Source organism: Panthera tigris, chromosome B3 (assembly GCF_018350195.1).
Source record: "Panthera tigris isolate Pti1 chromosome B3, P.tigris_Pti1_mat1.1, whole genome shotgun sequence".
In the NCBI taxonomy this organism is placed as follows: domain Eukaryota; kingdom Metazoa; phylum Chordata; class Mammalia; order Carnivora; family Felidae; genus Panthera; species Panthera tigris.
The window spans coordinates 141,319,667-141,340,321 of NC_056665.1; the positions used below are offsets into that span (position 1 = coordinate 141,319,667).

General features: G+C 48.9%; 1 protein-coding gene across 3 annotated transcripts in view; it reads left to right on the forward strand.

Annotated features, from left to right (window-relative positions):
- EML1 (EMAP like 1) overlaps positions 1–20,655 on the forward strand; it is a 183,966-nt gene that overhangs the window by 146,594 nt on the left and 16,717 nt on the right. For 2 of the 3 annotated variants that reach the window (XM_042990514.1, XM_042990512.1), the window contains exons 6-16: positions 3,099–3,228; positions 5,915–6,064; positions 7,304–7,373; positions 9,144–9,254; positions 10,088–10,183; positions 11,750–11,884; positions 12,570–12,669; positions 13,595–13,749; positions 15,233–15,358; positions 15,598–15,729; positions 18,691–18,758. In XM_042990514.1, the coding sequence (XP_042846448.1) occupies positions 3,099–3,228; positions 5,915–6,064; positions 7,304–7,373; positions 9,144–9,254; positions 10,088–10,183; positions 11,750–11,884; positions 12,570–12,669; positions 13,595–13,749; positions 15,233–15,358; positions 15,598–15,729; positions 18,691–18,758 (1,273 nt within the window). The remainder of the gene's footprint in view (positions 1–3,098; positions 3,229–5,914; positions 6,065–7,303; positions 7,374–9,143; positions 9,255–10,087; positions 10,184–11,749; positions 11,885–12,569; positions 12,670–13,594; positions 13,750–15,232; positions 15,359–15,597; positions 15,730–18,690; positions 18,759–20,655) is intronic. The other variant, XM_042990513.1, reaches the window with a different exon arrangement.

A 20,655-nucleotide genomic window follows, 5' to 3' on the forward strand; every position in this document is an offset into this window, starting at 1 on the left:
CGTGTGAAAGCCGAACTTCTAGGTTGAAGATCGTGTGTGGCCTTTCTTGTTCCTCCCTCTCCCCTGGGGCTCCCGAGGCAACACCTCTGATAGGAAAGCTCTCTGATGCGTTAAGTGGTCACTTTGTCCAAAAGGAGCTTTTTTTTTTTTTTACTCTCTCTTTCTGCCTTCAGTCTCCTAAACTGCAAACTAATAGTTCATGATGTACCTTTCCATATACCTTTTCTTTTTTCTTTTTGTTAACCCATTTTATAATAAGGTAGATGCTATTGTTAGGATATTAACCTTCTTCAAAAGCGCATCGAAAATGCAAAATCGTTGACGGGTATGTCACCCGTTAAACAAACCCGTCTCATTTTAACTTTGGGTTTTCCCCCCTTTGATTCGGAACCGGAACTGATGTAAAAGTCAGCCCTCCGTAGGTAGCGGCATGTGCTTTATTTAGGATTCGTTTCCTGTTCGGGAAGCATGAAATCACGCGCTGAAAACCATAATCGTCCTATGCCTGTGGAGCCGGGTCCTGAGCCCCCCACGGGCTCCTCTGCAGGGGCGGGGGGCCACCCCCCCCCCAAGAGCTAGCTGCCCCAGGTCCCTCCTGCAGTTCTTGCTATCTCTTCATCTAGCGCTTCTGTCCCTGTCTCCGAAATCACAAGGGAAACGCCGGGTGATACACTGCAAAGGTAGGCGGCATTTCTGAAATCTCACAGCTCTCTCAACAAAGCTGCTACCCAGGCTGCCGAACCCTTTTCCGTACGGCCAAGCAGATACTCTCCTCGTACGAAAACGTGTCCATCACACAAGCCACTGCACCTGAAGTTAAACAGCAGTCCTGCGCCTTTACTTGGATGGGTTTTGATAAGTAGCTGTACATTCGATCTGGCTTGGTTACCAGCTGGTTTTGCAGGAACTCTGAAGGATTCGTAGAAACCCTAAGAGAGCTATAGGGCGGCCCTGGATGTCCCGCTGTTTGGCCTGGCGTCCTGTGCCGCTGCGGCTGGCCTCTCGCTCCGCACCTTCCGGTGGGCGGCTGCGTGCTGTGGTCCTAACCTGCCTGGAAAATTCCATTGCCTTCCCTGGCTGTGTTTCGATCTTAGGCATAGAATGCCCAAATTTCCAGGGCAAAGCAATGCCGAGGCAAAATTCAGGGCTTTTTGGGGGGCCTCGTTCAGTGGTTTAGCATTATGCGATAAGTAAGCCTCGGTCCCGAGGATTTAACCAGCACGCGGCTACGGTGCGCTCAGTGTTTCACACACACTGATTATTACAGCCACGGAGGGCTCTGCCGTGCTGTGGAGATGGCATCATAGCCTGTTACCCATCCACGTTCTGTGCCTCCTCGCGTACAAAGACAGTTGAGGGAACCGCTTGTCCTCAGCTCTGTGCTTTGCTGGCATCTGCTTTCTTCTCCCTTCTGTCCTCTGCCGGGCGCTCCTAGGTCCTGCCGGTGTGGCGGCCACACCGTCCGATGAGCCCAGATTAGGGGGAGGGACTAAAGAAGAGAAGAGGTTTGGGGCCAGGGGAAGAGCAGGGGCCCGGAGTGGGGTAGATGTGTAGGGCGGTGGAGACACTTCCGGCCAGACAGGAGGGTCCAGGTGGGGCACTCAAGGCCGGTGCGGCCACTTAGGGGAGAGCAGGCAGGATGCTAGACGTTTGGATCCAGCAGGTAAGAGGGCGGGCAGAGGACATTGCGTGGAGGAAGGACTTGGTGGAATCCACTTGGGGCCTCGACGGGTTTGGCTGCAGAATATAAAATGCCCGGGGCGGGGCACTGACAAGACAGCCTCGGGTACCGGGACCTCTGCTCGGCTGGTCCCGGCGGATCTGGGGAGGACGGACCCTGTGGCGGCATCCTCATGGAGCGCCCACGGAACAGAGCGCCTGGCACGCCGTCCGCAGGCTGAGCGTGTATTGCCCCTTACTTAAAAGTCAGACTTAATATGTGGCGTGAAGAATGCATCACACGCATGTGAGGCCTGACATGCACGTGTGCACTAACATAAAACTGGGACGGCCTCTTAGTGTGCGGTGGGGGGGCTCGCATGCGGCATTTGAGGGTCCTTAGGAGCAAGATTTACAAAAGTAACTTGTAAATGTGGTGCTCACGGCACCATAGTTATTTCGTGACTTTTCCTCACCGATGTCCCCTCCGCCGATGTTTCTTGTCTCGAGTTTATGTGCCGCTATGGCTGGAGCGACCCAGTTTAAATGCCGTGGAGGCCTGGTCCTGGGATCTGCAGTGAGTTCTAACCGAATTCGTCAGGAACTCCCAGGACATTTTCCTTGGTCTTACTATATCCTGAAAGCGAGCAGAAACCCCCAACTCGTTTCTTTTTTAAAACTGCACGTGTCCCAGGTTGATGTATTACTGGGTTTTACTTTTGCCCCCGTAATGACTTCTTGAGACGTCAGAAGTTATTTTATTATAAAAATGCTTGTTCTAGAAGCTTCTATTTCTCAGTATCTCCCCCTAATGGGTCTTTAGTCCTTCCGTTTTCTTTCAAGCTTATCTTTGAGCATTTTCCTTCTTGTGTGTACCCCAGCATGCACTCTTGCTGATTTTGTGTTGTTTGCACTCGAAAAATGTGTCCAGCGGATAAGATACATAAAGGTATATTTTTACATTGCGATATAACAAAACGATCTAAGTGTCGAAAGATGCCTTATGAATTTTGCTACTGGAATTGTATATACATGGAAATCACTGACAACTCTAAGTGGATTTTTTGCATTGGTTGTGATTTTGCGAGGTGGCATCCCCCCCCCCACCCGATGGCAAAGACAAGTGTAAGCACTGAGTCTCTCGTGGAAAAACAATGGAATCTAGCTCTTCCCTCTCTTTTACAATTTCTCACGTATTTCACGTACTTGAGGAAGCAGCACGTCCAACGTAAACAGGGTGAAAACTTTGGTTTTAAATGGTGCGACTTCAGGTTTCCGTTATTTCCCCCCCAACCCCACCCCCAACACGTTAATTAGAAATCACGTGAAGAGTAGCTAGACCCTTTCCTGGGACATTAAGAGGAGAAAGAAAATAGACATTTGTTTTCAGAGCCACCGGGCACAGAGGCGTCTTACTGATGTCTTTGTTCTTGTTGTAGAAGAAGGATACGTAAAAATGTTTCTTCGCGGACGCCCTGTGACCATGTACCTGCCCAGAGATCAAGTGGACTCTTATAATTTGGAAGCAAAAGTAGAGCTGCCCACCAAGAGACTGAAACTGGAATGGGTGTATCCTTTATTCACCGATTAGGGCAAATAGTCTATCCACACTTAAATTTTTTTTTTTTTTTTTTGATTTAACAAAATGGGCCATATGTTAGAACCCAGTACGGTGTCTTTGCAAATAGGCTCCGTGAGTGCTGCTGGCTAGGGGGACACTGACCTATCATTCCTGAATGAAAGATGGTGGTTCTTGCTCAAATACATATGCGTTTATTTCCCGACAAGAAAATATTAACGTTCATAGGATTGGCTGGATGGTTGGGGTTTTGTTTGTTTGTTTGTCTGTTCGTTTTTAAAGAGCTGTGAGAAAACGCATCACTTTCTTTCTGGCTTGAATTTTAATCTTTCCAACAGAATAAAGGTAGTTAAAAACTGGGCTGGTTGCCTGGGTGGCTCAGTCAGTTGAGCGTCTGACTCTTGATTTCAGCTCAGGTCACGATCTGACAGCTTGTGAGTTTCACGCTGACAGGGACGAGTCTGTTTGGGATTGATTCTCTCTCTCTCTCTCTCTCTCTCTCTCTCTCTCTCTCTCTCTCCTCCTCCCCCTCTCCCTCTCTCTCCCTCCCTTCCTCCCTCCCGCCCCCTTCTCACTCATGCTTTCTCTCTCCCTCTCAAAATAAATAAATAAACTTTATAAAAATAAAGGTAGTTAAACACTAAGAGAAAAGCAAGCTGAATGAAAATAATCACAAATGCGTAGAGTTTAGGATTCTAATGAAATTGAAAGCTGGTTATTTGTAACAGTAGTTGCCACCTGCTTAGTGAGGTCTGCAGGGGCCCACAGAAACAGCATGGAAACTCAGAAGATACTGAACTTACAAACTTACGAAAATGAGAATGTCAGAAATCGAACTCAACCGTGCTGGCAGGAGGTTTTTGAACCCAAAGAGTGATACACTGGAAGGAAGGACAGGCATTCCCCCCCGAAACCAGGTGGGGGCCTGGCCAGCGCTGGGAACCTAACAGCAAGGTCAACACTAATCGAAGGAGTAACATCAGACTGGGAATAATACCCCAGTCCTGAAGGAAGGGAGTAGATACAGGCGTAAAGAAAATCCACATGTGGCGTAGATAGAAGGCTACTTTAAGAAAAAGAAACAGCCTCCCCCACCCAAATGTAAATCTCAGAAATGAGTCAGCCCTATGACTGACGTTCTTGAGATCAAGCTGCTGGAGCCTTCATACTATGAGATTTAGAAAAGTGAATGAGCTTCCAGAGAGAAAAACCTGAAAGACAAAGAAATCGAGCCTATGAAAAGGGGTGAATGAAGCATTGGGGTTTTTATTTTAACTTTTACTTTAGTTTTCCTTATTTATCTTATTTTATTTATTTTACTTTAAAGGAATTCTGCAGAGGCCACCTTCCAGTCCATGCAGATTTTAAGACGAACAAAAATCCTCTCTTCGCCCTCAAACAAATTTCTATTGAGTACCAGTTTAATGCCAAGCCCCAAATATAAATTCTGAGAAGTTGGTTTTTTTATTTTTTTTTAATTTTTTTAAAATTTTTTTTAGGTTTACTACTTTGAGAGAGAGAGAACACGAGAGGGGTAGGGGCAGAGAGAGAGGGAGAGAGGGCATCCCAAGTGGGGCTAGAACTCACAAACCGTGAGATCGTGACCTGAGCTGAAATCAAGAGTCAGACAGACACTCAACCGAGTCAGCCACCCAGGCGCCCCTAAGAAGTTGGTTCAAACTGGTGCTGTTGTGATCAGTTGGAAGAATTAACTATTTGAAAGGATGGTTTCATATTCTTTGGGAACTTTCTAGAATTCTCATCTGTACCTAAGTTTCTCTCCCAAAATATCTTCTTTATATTTTCAGATTCAGATGTCCTAAGCATTCACTAGAACATCTGTTTTGGCACAGATAATTGAAGTGATACTTCTTTAGGTCCATAATGGTTTAAATTTTAGGGTAAATCACGGCTGGAAAACATTATTCGAAGCACATTTTTTTCGGCCTACTCTCTGTTCATATTTTAAAAGATGTGAAACAGTGGAATTTACTTCAAATAAATAAATGGTACTTTTGTTAGATTATTCTTTCACATTCAAATTCAAGTGAAGTTTTGCTCTCAAAATAGTTTTCAAGGTTTGGAAGTATACATTCCAAAATCCTAACGGAGGTAATTATCCCCAAGAAGCTGGGGATGTTGGGGCAAGGAGGAGCTACATTTTTCACCTTTTACGTAGGTATGTGGGAGTGTCGTTTGCACCTTTTACAAGTACTTTCATAACATAAAAAAACTTTTTAAGTAAAAGATTTAGCTCCTAGATTACAATAAAAATAAAATTCACTCAATAAGGTGTATACAAATCAATTACCAGTATCTTAAAATTTATTTATTTATTTTTAAGGCTTATTCATTTTTCAGAGGCAGAGGGAGAGTGTGAGTGGGAGAGGGGCAGAGAGAGAGGGAGACACAGAGCCCGAAGCAGGCTCCAGGCTCCGAGCTGTCAGCACAGAGCCCGACGCGGGGCTCGAACTCACGGACCGTGAGATCACGACCTGAGCCGAAGTCGGACGCTTCACCGACTGAGCCACCCAGGCGCCCCACAGTTTAAAGTTACTTACATGAGAGCAATTGATGGTATTAGTCGTAGGGAATTTTATTGCCCATTCCTGTTGAATAAAGCTGATGTCTTGTCGGGTCTTAAACCAAATCGGGTTTATCTTGACGTACACAAAGCTATGGGTACCGGGGTCGCGACTGTCGTAACAACCTGTACTTGCTTCCAACGGGGGAGACGGTGTACTTCATCGCCTCCGTGGTGGTGCTGTACAACGTCGAGGAACAGCTCCAGAGGCACTACGCCGGCCACAACGACGATGTGAAGTGGTGAGTCGTCACCCCTGTAGAAATAGCGTCAGCGGAAAGACGTCGGGGCTGGGATGTAACCAAAGAGAGGAGAAGAGCTCTGAGGAAATAAGATCCTTTGGAAAAGCTCTTTCTGTTCCACGTTGCCTGTACCCGGTGGCCTGCTAGCTACCCGTCTCTCGAAGACACTACAGACTAGTTTTTTTGTCCTTAGAACACATCCGCGTACCCAACCGTGTCACCCAAGCAAATAGTTCTCATAGACCCCTGTTTGGTGTCCTTCTTAACACAAATGCTAGTAGATTCTAATGTGCGACTTTATATAAAAAAATTTTTTTTAATGTTTATTTTGGGGAGAGAGAGAGAGAAAAACAGAGCACAAGCGGGGGAGGGGCAGAGAGAGAGGGAGACCCAGAATCGGAAACAGGCTCCAGGCTCCGAGCTGTCAGCACAGAGCCCGATGCAGGGCTCGAACTCACAAATGGTGAGATCATGACCTGAGCCGGAGTGGGACGCTCAACTGACTGAGCCACCCAGGCATTTTATTTAATAAAAGTAAAAATATCCATGTTTATTTCTGGCCTTGCTGTAATTCATTCATTTTAATTCATTCATAATCCACTTACAGCTTTTGGAAGGATAGGGAGTAAAGCAGGTGGATTTACCTATTTCTATTTGTCCTAGATCCCTGATCAATTGTAAAACTCCTGTTGGTAAAAGATGATATTTTGGGGGCGCCTGGGTGGCTTGGTCGGTTGAGCATCTGACTTCAGCTCAGGTCACGACCTCACAGTCTGTGGGTTCAAGCCCCGCATCAGGCTCTGTGCTGACAGCTCAGCGCCTGGAATCTGCTTCCGATCTGTGTCTCCCTCTCTTCTGCCCCTTCCCCTGATCACGCTCTCTCTCTCTCTCTCTCTCTCTCTCTCTGTCGCTCAAAAAAATAAATAAACGTTAAAAAAAAACTTTTTTAAAGGTATTTTTGCTGTTTAACGTACTTAATCAAGGTTGTTGTAGAGTTGGTATTTTCCAAGCAAAGGCTGCTTTTTCCTTGCGTTTGGAAATTCTCGAGACAGAAGGGCTGGATGAAATAGGCACTAACTGCCCAAGGTCATTTGGGTGCGCAGAGACTCTCTGGTGACTCTGTAAGAGGTCAGGTACCATATAGTTCCTACATTTAAAGTTTTGACTAGACTCTGTGGCCAAGAGAAAAGTAGAGCGTACTTTTAAAGCGTGGATGTTTTATAAATACCCTCTTTTTAGCCTAGCAGTTCACCCTGACAGGATCACGATAGCCACGGGACAAGTCGCTGGTACATCTAAGGATGGAAAAGTGAGTTGCATTATCTTTCGTATTTTTATAACGAACCGTTAACTCCGTAGAATCTGGAAACCTTGCACTGATGATTAAGCCTGCCTAGCTATAAAGTAGCTGAATGCTTCTTAACCCTTCATTAGAATTTTTTTGTCACGGATTTTCTTACAGTGACCTTAAAAACCCCTCGAACTCACCTTAATTTCGGCCAGTTTTTAAACAGCCTTGGTCTTGCCTAAGAATTCAGCGATTCTTAAGATATTTCTTTACACACGTGACAAACACGAACGTAGTAAGTACACATTTAATAAGTAAAAGTCATAATGAATAGCATTCGGATATGGGGCATTTTGCCTCTTCAGCAAACTTCAGGCACCCTCTGCCTAAGTGCCCCGAATTCCTGACGTCACCCCGGAGCGCGAGTCTGCACATGACCCTCAAAGGCTGCCAGAGAGTTTGGGCACAAGTTTTATAAGCACCTCAGCAAGACTTCGGCTGGAATTTTAAGGAATCAGAAGGGAACTAGTGGGCTCTAACAAATAGAGCACAGTGCGAAACTGGCTTCCACTTCCTTCTAGGCCGCAGTCTGTGGTCGCTGCCATGTCTTAACCAACACCCCCTGTAGCTTTTTTGATCTCTACTTGCACAGTGTATGAAAGGAACCTAATGACACGGAGTATTTCCATTTTTACCAGCGTGTTTTCTTCCAGAAAGCACGGATGCTGGCCACCAATTTTCAGAAAATACTCTAACGACGTCGTAACTTTTCAGAAAATATTTTAATAACGTCGTATTTTAAATATTAACTTTATGCTATTTCCCATGAAAATTCTGCGCTTAAAAAGAAGTCACAGGAACAGTGGAAATCAGTTTACGATTACATAAATGCACATAAATGGCACAGGGCCTTCGTCCTTTTTTAAAATGTTAAACGGCTTTTTAAAGTCTTCTACATGAGTAGCAAAGGATTTGCTCTTCCCTCTAGTGGATTCATAGTGTATTTCAGTCTCTGGCCTTGACATTGAATCCGAACTTTAGAGCCGGGGAAAACGTGATAGTCATCTGAGCCCGCCCTTCAGTGCACGTGCCGGGCGATGCCGACAGTCCAGGTGAACTGTCTGCAGACGCCCAGCTCCTCAGACCAAGTCAAGGCTAGAGCCTGGCCTACTGCCTCAGCCCACTCTGTCCACTAACTTGGTATAATGCCAGTCCTTTTCCCGATTAATCTGTTCAGGGCTCTAAGGAGAAAAGTTAGTATCGTTCACGTTGGAGCACAATCGAGAGCGTTTGCAACTAATCGTGACAATTCTAAATGTCATCCGTGCGTGATCGTGATCGATCGCCTGTTTTGCTCCCGTGAGGCCCGAGAATGTTAAACTGTCAACACTATTGGGTGGTGACCGTCTTGCTGAATTTAGACTAATTTATACCTTAGTGATAATACAGACTTAAAGGAATATGAGGTTCCAGGTTCCTCGTCATTTTTCATTTCTAAAACTCAGATGCATCTAGACGTACCAGTCGGAATATCAGCTCCTGTGGTACAGTTATGAAGACTTGGCTATTCCAAATTTAAAACCTGGTGGACCTCCCCTAAAGTCACGTTGGCCACAGGGGCCCTGATCTCCTGAAGCCATTTGGGAATGTTGCATTTATGTTAAAAGGCAGAGCCTTCAAATGCAGAAAAAGACTTTTCGTTTGGACAGAATTGAAGTAATCCTGCAGCTTCGAGGTAAAGATAAATCTATGACCATCACAATGGGCGACTCTGTATTTCCTTCCCAACAGCAATTGCCCCCACACGTGCGCATCTGGGATTCTGTGACGCTGAACACACTGCATGTCATTGGAGTTGGGTTTTTTGACCGAGCCGTTACCTGTATCGCGTTCTCAAAATCTGTAAGTATGGGCCCTGCGGGTACTGGTGTCCTCGTCCCCAGGGAGGAGAGAATCAGCTCAAGGTTGAAGAGGGAGGAGGTTAACACGCTCCGTAGCCGCCTGGGTGCGTGCACAGATTTGCATGATGAAACTGTCCCGCGTCCCAGGTCCCCTCATTCAGAGGTCACACACACCCCCTCGGGTCGCACACGTGATGGGCAGAGGCCCTGCAACACCGGCTGCGTGTTCCTTGAGGCAGTTTTGCCGGCTCTGGCCTTGAATTTCACCTGCCCCTTGGTAGGCGGCCCCGGTGTGCCTCCGTCATTCCCACACGGGCTGCCTGTCCCTAAGCAGGAGTTGGAGGGGACTCATGGTCTCCCAGGCCCCTCAGGATGTGCCCATGCGACAGATCCACCCCATAAGCCGCCGTTTCAGAAACTTAACATTCACACACACGTGCACGTGCTCACATCAGAGCACCGCAAGCCTCAGCCCCGGAGGCTTTGCTCCCACACAGCCTCCCGGCCTATGTTTGTCACACACGTGTGCTGCACGTGCCGTGGGCACCGGCTCCTCCAGGAGGGGGTCCTGCAGCCCCTTCACAGGCTGGTCTTAATAGAACTGATGAGGCAGGGCCACCCCCGACCCCTCTCTGCTGCTCCTGTCCCTCCATCACCCCACATCCACCTGCCCTCCCCTGGGGACCAGGGAAGCTGGTCCCCAAAGTGGTGCCTACATATTCTTTGGCCAAAATGGACTCCTTATTAAAAATAAGATTAATGTTGATCTTTAATAACTTTTAACCTATTTTATTCTCAAATGTAGTCTTCCTGTGAATGCCTTTTCTCTTCCAGAATGGAGGAAGCAATCTCTGCGCCGTGGATGACTCCAACGAGCACGTACTGTCCGTGTGGGACTGGCAGAAAGGAGAACGGCTGGCCGACGCAAAGGTCTCTCTCCAAGTCTCGTGCTGGGCTGTGTTATAATTTCCCATTTTGGAGCCCTCTCCTTCCAGCCGCCTCCCGGGTCCCTTTCCTGCTTCTGAGTGGGCCAGTGGGCTCCCCATTCCCGACGCGGTCCCCAGGCGTGACGCGTGACCTGAGATTCCCTGACCCCCCGCCCACCTCCCCTCCCAGGGTGCCGTTCCCGAGCCCTGGTGGGGTTTCTTCCTCTCGTCATGGTATCTGTGAGGTTGTTTTCTTCCTCATTTGACAGCCCCTACCCTTTTCATCCACTCCATCGTTTGCTGTTCTCTGCTGCTTCGTTTCATTCAGCAAACGTGCCCTTTCTTATTGTCGAAGGGGGCACTGCACCTGTGATAACTGAGACGTGCCCACTGCCCAGCCGGGGAGGGGACAGGTCCGAAGCAGCTGAGGGCTGAGGGACAGGGCAGCACAGCCGGCACGGGGCTTGTCCAAAGCTGAGTAGCCTCAGGAAAGGCGAGCCAGATCCCAGACCCTCCCAGGGCGACTCTTCCTGTGGGGTGTGCCGGGGCTTCCCTTTATGGTCCCTTTTTTGAAGCTTTCTTATGTCTTCCTCCCATTCACATCATGAACGGATCCCAGTTTTTGCAGAACTGACTTTGGATTTCTCATCCTGTCATCTGTTAACCTTAGATCACCTTCCTTCCCTAACATTAGGATTACCATCAGATCACCGTACCTTTCTCTCTTGGGTGTCCGGGATGTGGGGGTCTGTATTCTAATCCGGCACCTTTCCTAACACCTGTTTTCATGCTAGAGGCACGCCTTCTCATATTCTGGTCACGTGTTTCAGTTCTGGCTCTGCTGCTGGGTTGGAAGTAGACAGAGGCAAGTTGTTACCCAGGTTTAAGAGCATGTAACTGAGTTTCAAGCAGAAGAAACAGTCAGGGTCGGAGTTGACAAAGTGGCACCAAGAAAGCCAGACCCCCAACCCTAGAACCCCAGCTTGGTCACGAGACCACCAGCAGAATGCTAGGAATTAAACCGGGAAGGAATCCCGGGGCAAACAGGGTGGCCAGAGTCAGCCAGGAGCGATGGAGCTGTGTGCAATCCAGATTCCTGGGCCCCTCCCAGAGATTCCAGTCACTAGATGGGGATGAGGCCTGACATCTGCATTTTAACACACATCAAGCGATTCTGTTGTTCAGCCACGGCTGGGAATCTGAGACGGGAAGGAAGATGAGAGCAGATTCTTGTGGTTTTTGAGTCTCCACCCACCCCTAACCCAGCCCTTCAGCAAAAGTGTGCTGTGTGCCAGCTCTGTGTGAGGTCCTGTGGGGGGCCCTGCACAGACAGAGGACCTGTGGTCCCCGTCCTCAGGGCTACTGTCCAGTGGGGGAGACAGACAAGGAGAAGTTAAGGCATGCAGCAAACATACACTGTGTGTTCACGGAAGATGAGTTCAAGGGGGAGAAAAATCAAAAGGCATAGTGCTTAACCTGAATGAGTTATTTATTTGTGGTTCCCATGTTATTTATTTTCTTGAGTGTCCTAAGAGATTTGAGACATTTGATTCTCCTGTTTTGCTCAAAGTGTTCTAACGAAGCTGTATTTGCTGCGGATTTCCACCCCACGGACACGAATATAATAGTTACTTGTGGAAAATCACATCTCTACTTTTGGACCTTAGAAGGAAACTCCCTTATTAAGAAGCAAGGACTGTTCGAGGTAACGTCAAGTCACACTTGTTTTATTCTTCCCTGAGTGGTGCGTGTGATCAGCTCGCTTCTAAGGGAGCTTAGAATTTGTTTTAATTGGCAAATGTGCAAGTGTCTCTGGGGGAGGTAGCAATAACGACTATTCCCGCGGATTCCTAACAGAATTGGGGAGCTCCCTGTGTCTCTGTTGGTAACGTTGGTCATGCCAAGAAGGAAAGATGGACCAACACAGGGAGAAGCTCAGGGAAGGATGCCCCGGGGGCAGGGCAACCCCCTCCCGCCACAGGGTGGTTGCAAAGAACCACCAAGAAGACGCTCAGGCCTTGTCAGTACCAGGGACAGCGCCTCCTTCCCTATGGGGCCTTTCCCTGCACGGAGTTGGGACCGCGTTATTCTGGTGCCAGGGCCTTGTTCCTAAAGCTCTAGTCATGACAACCCGGCCCGCCCCACAGCCCTTCCAGCCCCCTCCTCTGCTCCAACTGTCTGCAGCTTTATAATTACCAGAAATGTCTCTATTTTAGAGCAGGTAACCTCACGGCCTAAGTTATGTCACGGGGGATAAAAACGAAAGGCATATGGTGGAGTAGCAGAAGCTAACACTATGCGGCTTAGGAGTACTGTGATTCTGGGTGTTATTCATACAAAGAAGGGGATGTCTTGACTAAATGTGTACATATGTTTACAACATTTTGCAGAAGCAAGAAAAGCCAAAGTTTGTCCTCTGCGTGACTTTTTCTGAAAATGGCGACACCATTACTGGAGATTCAAGTGGCAACATCTTGGTGTGGGGAAAAGGTAACACGTGATTGTTCCCAGAGCACACACTTCTAGGGGGATGTTATAAGAAGTCAAACGTGACTTCTCTAAGAACTGTCTATTAATATAATCGATAGGATTACAGTAAAATCCCAAGTTTTTTAGGTACATACATAGATGCGTAACTTGAAACCTTAAGACTAGGACGGATAAAAACAAGAATAGTCACTTTCTATCATTACAAAAAGGTCTTTCAGCCCAGAATAGGTTGATGGAATAGCTTTATTAGGAGATTAGGAGATCTCTTAACAGATTATAATGAAGAAGCTATCAACGACTATTTATTGAGCTGTAATATAAATAAATTTCTGGTCCATATGGCCTCTGGGAGACAGCTGTTGAGAACCAATCACATGCAGGGCAGTGTGCTAGACAAGGAAAGGAAAAACACACCATCCCTGCCCTTAAAGGACTTAGAGTTTGGGTTGGGGTGGAGGTGGAAAGAGACCCATGGATGTGATTTCAGACTAATGTGGCAACTTCTCTAGTATCCGTACTATTGTGGGGGCAAGTCTTCACACATCGCTCCGTTTCAGCCTTAGCACGATCCTGAGGGGTGAGCGGGAGCCCCATTACACAAAGGGGAAACCGAGGGGTCGGGTCACTGAGTCACTCGTCGAGTGACACAGAGCACATTAAACTCAAGTCCCTGTTTTCCGCCATGTGGAATCCCGCCATGCTCTCTCCGTCCTGTTCTTCCTTCTGGCATGTTCTCCTGAACTGTAAAGTAACCCAGGGCATGCTTTTCTGGTGCTTGGTGAGCTTCTAGAAATTGCGTCCCCTGGAGATTCGCACTGCAGAGGTGTCCTAACCAACAGGATCGTTTTAAAACAAAAACGAGATGCGAGGGAGAGAGGCAAGTGTCTTGATAACGTACTGAGGATGGTTTTCTTGGTGTGTTTAGGTACAAATCGGATAAGCTATGCAGTTCAAGGGGCCCACGAGGGTGGCATTTTTGCACTTTGTATGTTAAGGGACGGCACACTGGTGTCGGGAGGAGGGAAAGACCGAAAGCTCATTTCTTGGAACGGAAACTATCAGAAACTTCGTAAAACTGAGGTAAGACAGCAAGCAGCAGTATCGAAATTCACTTTGAACCTAAAACTGCTCTGTTAACCAGTTTCCTTGTTCGTTTGAAATCTTTAGCTTATAGTTTTGAAAATGGCTTAGATAAAATTTTATTAAATGGGGTAACATTATAAACTTTTTTTAATGTTTATTTTTGAGAGACAGAGCATGAGCAGGGGAGGGGCAGTGAGAGAGAGGGAGACACAGAATCTGAAGCAGGTTGCAGCCTCTGTGCCCCGATGCGGGGCTCGAACTCCGGAACCGTGAGGTCATGACCTGAGCTGAAGTCAGACGCTTAACCGACTGAGCCACCCAGGAGCCCCAAATGGGGTAACATTATATTAAAGTCATGGAGGCAGTTTAAGTGTAACAACTAAAATGGAATTAGGTTTATAAAAATTTAGGTTATAATGTGTTTGACATTTAGAATGTCTTTATAATTGGACGGCCTCACTTTTCCAAGGGAATATTATCCATGTTATGATTTTTCATTAAGATCTTTCTTCGCTTTCCACTTTAATTTCTAGGTGTTACTTTGGAGACATTGTCACTAGTATTTACTGAGTATTTACTTTGTACGTGGCTGAGGGCCGACACGTTCTCTAAAGCTCTAACTCCTTTTAGTATCTACTTTACCTCCTCATTACGTGGCCAGCAGCCCTACACACCAGTAGGAGCCCCAGACAAGAAATTTAATATGCCTTCCACACCCTCACAGAATTTTCTGTCTCAATGAGCTCCGGGAAATTATGAGCAGGCAGACATTAAGTTCGGCATCATTCTGAAGGTTGACGGTCTTTATCCCCAGAGTAGAATGGACACATTCTAGAACTTTTGCAACTTCTTTTTTCTTTTTTAATTTTTTTAATGTTTATTTTTGAGACAGAGAGACAGGTTGTGAGCAGGGGAGGGGCAGAGAGAACGAGGGAGACACAGAATCCGAAGCAGGCTCCAGGCTCTGAGCTGTCAGCACAGAGCCCGACGCCTGGCTGGAACTCGGGAACCGCGAGATCATGACCTGAGCTGAAGTCGGACCTTTAACCGACTGAGGCACCCAGGCGCCCCAAGAATTTACCATTTTAAATTACAAATAAATTTTATGGCATGTTATTTTAGTCTTTGTTTTCCAAATTTTTACCTGCTACTGCTGTCCCAATGCCACAGCAAGAAAAGAGTGAACTAACCAGTATTATTTCTTATTTTTTAATCTTATCCAGAAAAAAAATGCTTCATTCTTTATTGTTTTTCTTTTAACAGCCTTACTCTTACTGATTCTTTTAAGGTACATGCGTGTTTGGAGTTTAACAGTCAGATTGGGGGTTCTGATCATCCACTCAACAAACCCTGGCTGTGAACCTTTCTCTCCATGTTACGTGTATGGGGGGCGGGGGGAGCTGTCATGATACACAAACAGACATTTTGAATGGTGGCGCTAACGTTTCATGACATCTTCAATCTTTTCTCTTCAACGCAGATTCCAGAACAGTTTGGTCCAATCCGGACGGTGGCCGAGGGGAAGGGGGATGTGATCTTGATAGGCACAACCAGAAACTTTGTTCTGCAAGGCACCTTGTCAGGGGACTTTGCACCCATCACTCAGGTACGTTCCGGCCCAGCAGGCCCGCCTCATTTTACGTACTGTCAGAATATAACAAAGCGTCACGAGGAGGACGACATTCCTTTTTTTAGACCAACATGACCTTCCTCGGCACCAGCACTTGGGTTCCCGCCGTGACTTAGGTGGGGCAGGAAGGGAAGCCGGCGTGAAGTGTGCGTTCGCCGTGGGTACCCCGCCGCCAAGGCTCCCGGGCGTTGACTGGCTGTCTCGGTCCTTTGCAGGGTCACACTGATGAGCTCTGGGGACTGGCCATCCATGCCTCAAAACCTCAATTCTTGACCTGTGGGCATGACAGGCACGCCACCCTCTGGGACGCTGTTGGCCACCGGCCCGTCTGGGACAAAATAATAGAGGTAGACTTGCACGTTACCTTCCATTTTCCTTACAACAGTTCATCTGGAACGTGTTCACTTATTATTTTTTTTTTTGCGTGAAATTTTGATAGTGACGTAAAATTGTCCCAAAGTAAATGTCCCCAGGTTTACCTCCTTCGAATGGCACTGCTTTACTTGCCTCACGCGGTCTCGTCCATGTAATTCTGAAGCGTGCTGCTGAATTTTTCAACAGCAAGTTAGCCTTCCGGCGTTGGGCTTTGGGGTCTCCTGACCGCAGAGTTCCTTAACTGGCTTCCGTGCTGAGAAACCCTTGTGACGAGCCCGCGTACCGTTTACGGTGTACATTTTGAATGAGAGTGTATGCATACGACTTAATTTATCTGTACAATTTGAGTTTGATGATGATGCTTTAGTGTTTTTTTTTTGTTTTTTTTTTAACGTTTATTTATTCTTGAGACAGAGAGAGACAGAGCATGAACGGGGGAGGGGCAGAGAGAGAGGGAGACACAGAATGGGAAGCAGGCTCCAGGCTCTGAGCTGTCAGCACAGAGCCCGACGCGGGGCTCGAACTCACGGACCGTGAGATCATGACCTGAGCCGAAGTCGGATGCTTAACCGACTGAGCCACCCAGGCGCCCAATGCTTTAGTTTTAAGTCCGCAACTGCGTGATCTTTGCCAAAGGAACTCAGATTACATACCAGAGTGCCGAAATACCTTTGCCCTACGTGGAACACAGCAGCGGCTACAGTTACTGAGCTCCAGGCGCCGTACGTGTATTATCCTTGATCCCGGCAGCAGCCGTGGGGGGTGGTGTTACTGAATTAGAAACTGAGGCTTAGAAAAGTCAACTAGCTTGCCGTGATCACTGCCTCAGCAAGCAGCAGAGCCAGCGTTTGCACCCGGCTCGGTCTGATTCCCAAACCCGGGGTCTCCCGCCGCATGGTGCCTCAGTGAGATAAAGTACGTCCCGTGTGACCTGTGCCCTCGATGACATGGCCGGTCCGGGGACAGGGGCAGCCGCTCTGCAGACCCCACTCCTCCTTGTAGCCGCCACAGAGGTCCCGGCTTTTCCTGGCGTGCCGAATCGGCACTTCCGCCCTCTTGCCCCTTAGTTTCGGAGAAGGTCACCAAGGGTCGAGAGCTGGCCGTCACCAGTGGAGCTGAGCACGGAGGTGACAGGGCCAGTGCCACTCGGAGGAAAGAGTGGGTGCGGCCCAGCCGGCAGGAGGGGCCGAAGGAAGCGTTGTCCTGTGTTGCACCTGTGCCCTGGGGGGCATTGGGGGGACAGGTGGGGAATACCCGAGGAGGCTGCAGAGGTGACGATAACCTCCAGGCATGGCGGTGGCCGTGGAGGTCCGGGAGGGCGGCCTCCCTAGCCCCACTGGAAGCAATACCAGGTGCCTCCTCCCCCTCCCCTGACTGTTCACCCCTCAGCCTGACATAGGGGAAGGGGCTCAGAACCAGACACCTAAAAGCTCTGTGCTGAAGTCCCACCGCCTTTGCCCACTGGCCGCGTGGGTTTGGACACACCCACCTCAGGGGCTTCCTCTCCAAAACGTCCGGAGCCTGAACGAATCACACGGTAAAGCTTCACGTGGCGGCGGTGTCTCTCCATGTATCGGTGGCGGCCCCAAGCTTGGTCACGGCTCCCGCTGTGGAAGCACCATTGCCACGACAGAATCAGTCCCTTAAGAGTTTCTGGTCTCTCGTTCTCTGAGTGCATCCGGTGGTTTCTGGTGCCTCTTTCTGTCTCCACTCCCGTGGGAGCTTCTTTCTTACGCTCACTGTGCTTCACGGCCTGTCACTGCAGTCCGTTCTGACCGAGCGATGTGTAGAAAACACAGATTCAATCGAGTCACACTTTTTTTTTTTTTTAAGATTTTACTATTTTTCAGCGACCTCTCCACCCAACGTGGAACTCTAACTTACGACCCTGAGATCGAGGGCCGCACGCTCCACCGACGGAGCCAGCCAGGCCCCCCCGATCATGTCACTCTTTTCGTGGAGAGAAAAATAATCACGTCACTGTGTTACTGTTTTCCAGTGATCACAGCCCTTAGCGTGGTGGTGCAGCTTCCATCCTGCACTCCCATCTGCACGCTTTCCTGTCCCACCGGGAACATTCCACGTTGTAAACGCCCTGACTCTCTACCTGCTATTCCTCGAATATGCCCCCAAACTGTGTTGCTTCTCCCTCTTCGATCACGCTCTTGTCCCTTTAACACCCGATCCAAGAAAATACCGGTTGGGGTGTCCGCCTGTACCTTCGCCACCGATGATTCTCTACTGGACGACCTGGGGGATCTCTGCACCCGGAAGCCTCCACCCAGCCTCCCCATCCAACTTCGTCTAACTCTTTCTCTCCTGGGACTTGACCACTTGCTTGTCCCTCTGTCATTGACCCCATTCTACCTCGTGTCAGAGTTAGTGACGAACACGTTAGTGACAAACGCCAGATCCAAACCTGGACGTGCCTTACCCATCTTGAGATCCTTCCAGGGCTCCCGTGGTGTCCTTCCAGTGCTCCCGGCGGGCACTCGTCCAGCGTCCACTGTGGGCACTGGGCGCGCTGGCCATATTTCCAGGCAAATGAAGCATACCATCAACAGGCCTACCGTTCAGTGTGGGGGTCAACCGAGTCCTCCTCCAAGACTTGGAGGGAGAGCGTTTACCTGTTGGCCTGTCATCTGATACCTGTAGGTCTCAAAAGATAAAAGACAGGAAGAGAACAATTCTAAAGGGATACAAATTTCATATTATCGACGTGTGACCTTCGTCTAAGTAGGAAAGCGGTTTCCTCTCTTGGAGGGAAAGGAGACGTCTAGTTTAAATGGGACCACGTAGCCCTTTGGAAGAGCCGTGCGTGTGTGGGTGTGGGTGTGCGTGTGCACGCGTGTGAGTGTGTGTGTGTGTGTGTGTGTTTTCTGCAGTCGTGCTGTGTCTGGCCATCAATTTACACTTCCTTTAAAATATTTTAGGATCCAGCTCAGTCTTCTGGTTTTCATCCTTCAGGGTCTGTGGTTGCAGTTGGAACACTGACTGGGAGGTGAGTCCGCGTCAGCACAGCTCGTGCTCTCAGAGTGCATGGAAAAGAGGCCGCGGTCTGTGTTTCCCTGGGGACGGGCACGGCCTAGCTCTTGCTGTCTTCTCTCAGCTTCTAGCAACTGACCGAGGACTAAGTCACACCTCGAAAGTAACAGGACAGACAGGGGTCCTTTGCATTTGGGACCCTGGGAGACCCTTCTCCTAGAAAAGCCCCCCCCCCGCCCCCGCCCCCGCCATCCACACACACGCACGTGCTTCCCGACAGTTTGGGGGCTCCGTGGAGCTCCTCAAGCCCTGACCTGCAGGCCGTGGGAGGAACCCCAGCTCTGGAATCGGGCGAGAAAGCATTTCAAAGCGCTGGGAATTTCCCAGTGCTTTCTCTTGCTGCCCTTTCAAAATTGCAGAAACTGCCCAGATCCTGAGCCTCAGATTCAGACTCGGCTAGCACTTTTGTACCAAGCGCCTCCGACATGCCAGGCCGTTGGTCTGCGCTTGAATCCCCGCTTTGCCACTTGGCAGCAACGTGTCTCTGAGCCTCCGAGTTGTTGCTTTTTTATGAGTTGTGACGGTATTATCTGCCTAGCCACACGGTGCTGATGACTGGAGGCGGTGTCTAGAGCACTTTATGGGCTTGCCTGGCAGGCAGGGTCGGTGGTTACGGTTATCATTGATTTTAAAAAATGCAATATTTAAAAAAAAAATAAATAAAATGCAATTTTTTTTTAAAAAAGTGCAATATTTTGATTGCACTTTGAGACTATGTGTCATAGTATATGTACTTATTGTGGTTTAATCCAAATATGCTTGGTGGTTTCCTACCATCCTCCCTCTCTAAAAAGCAAACCCCTCAGGCTCTGTTGTGATGACTACGGAGTGGGTATAAGGAAAGAGTAACCATTCGTAAGTCACAGGTAGCTGTGTCTTAAGAGTTGGGCATTTCATAGCCAACAGAATTCTTCATGAAAACGTTTGCATACACATATGCACAGACACACACACACACACACACTCACTCACTCACTCACTCACTCACTCCTTCCTGTTAACTCTCCCGGGGCCAGTGGACGCTTCAGACTCAGCAGGCTCTGATGAATGGCTCACAGCTGGTTATCACCAGACCTGCATGCTGACTATGGCAGCAGGACAGGGGATGGTGACGGTGTCGGGATGCTCAGAATCACAGACGAGGTCCTGCGGGCGGAAGAGATGGTGCGCAGAACCTGCCCCCCCCCCGCCCCGCCCCCAGATATGCCTCCCACATCTCTGGTCCAAGTGCCGGCCTTAGCACTGGATGGGACAGTTCACGGGGCTGCAGAGCAGAGCCTGGTCAGCCCCAGCCTCTCCACTTCTGACGTTCTGACCTCTGTTAACGTTAAACAGACGTTAACGGTGAATGGTTGTTGAGGACGCAAGGAATCAGAGTCGAGAAGCCAAACCCACGATCCAGGGGCCGGCCCGTCCCATTGAGTGGTGGTGGTTGGGCCCAACTAGAAGGCAGGAAAACAGGGGTGCCGCGTGGCGGGCGTGCCCGTGGAACGCACGCCACCGGGGGTCACGTCACCGAGGTTTGAAACTGCCACAGCCGGGCACCCACGGTCCTTTTCGCCCCTGAGAGCCCTGCGGTCCAAGTGACTGCCCCCGCCTGAGAACACACAGGCAGGAGAGTGTGGTCATTCCACAGCTCACACTTACCGAGTACCGTGTCCTTGTCGGAGGAGACGAAGCTCGTCTGTACACGTCGTAGTTTGCTACACAGCGCAGCTGGGCCCCTGTCCTCATTTTACAGTTAAGGACCCGGAGCCCAGACCAGTCCTGCCCTTCCTCCGCTCCCTCCACCTTGCCGTCACCCGGCGGGTGCACGCCAGTGTTCACGGACGTTCAGACACCACGACGCTGTC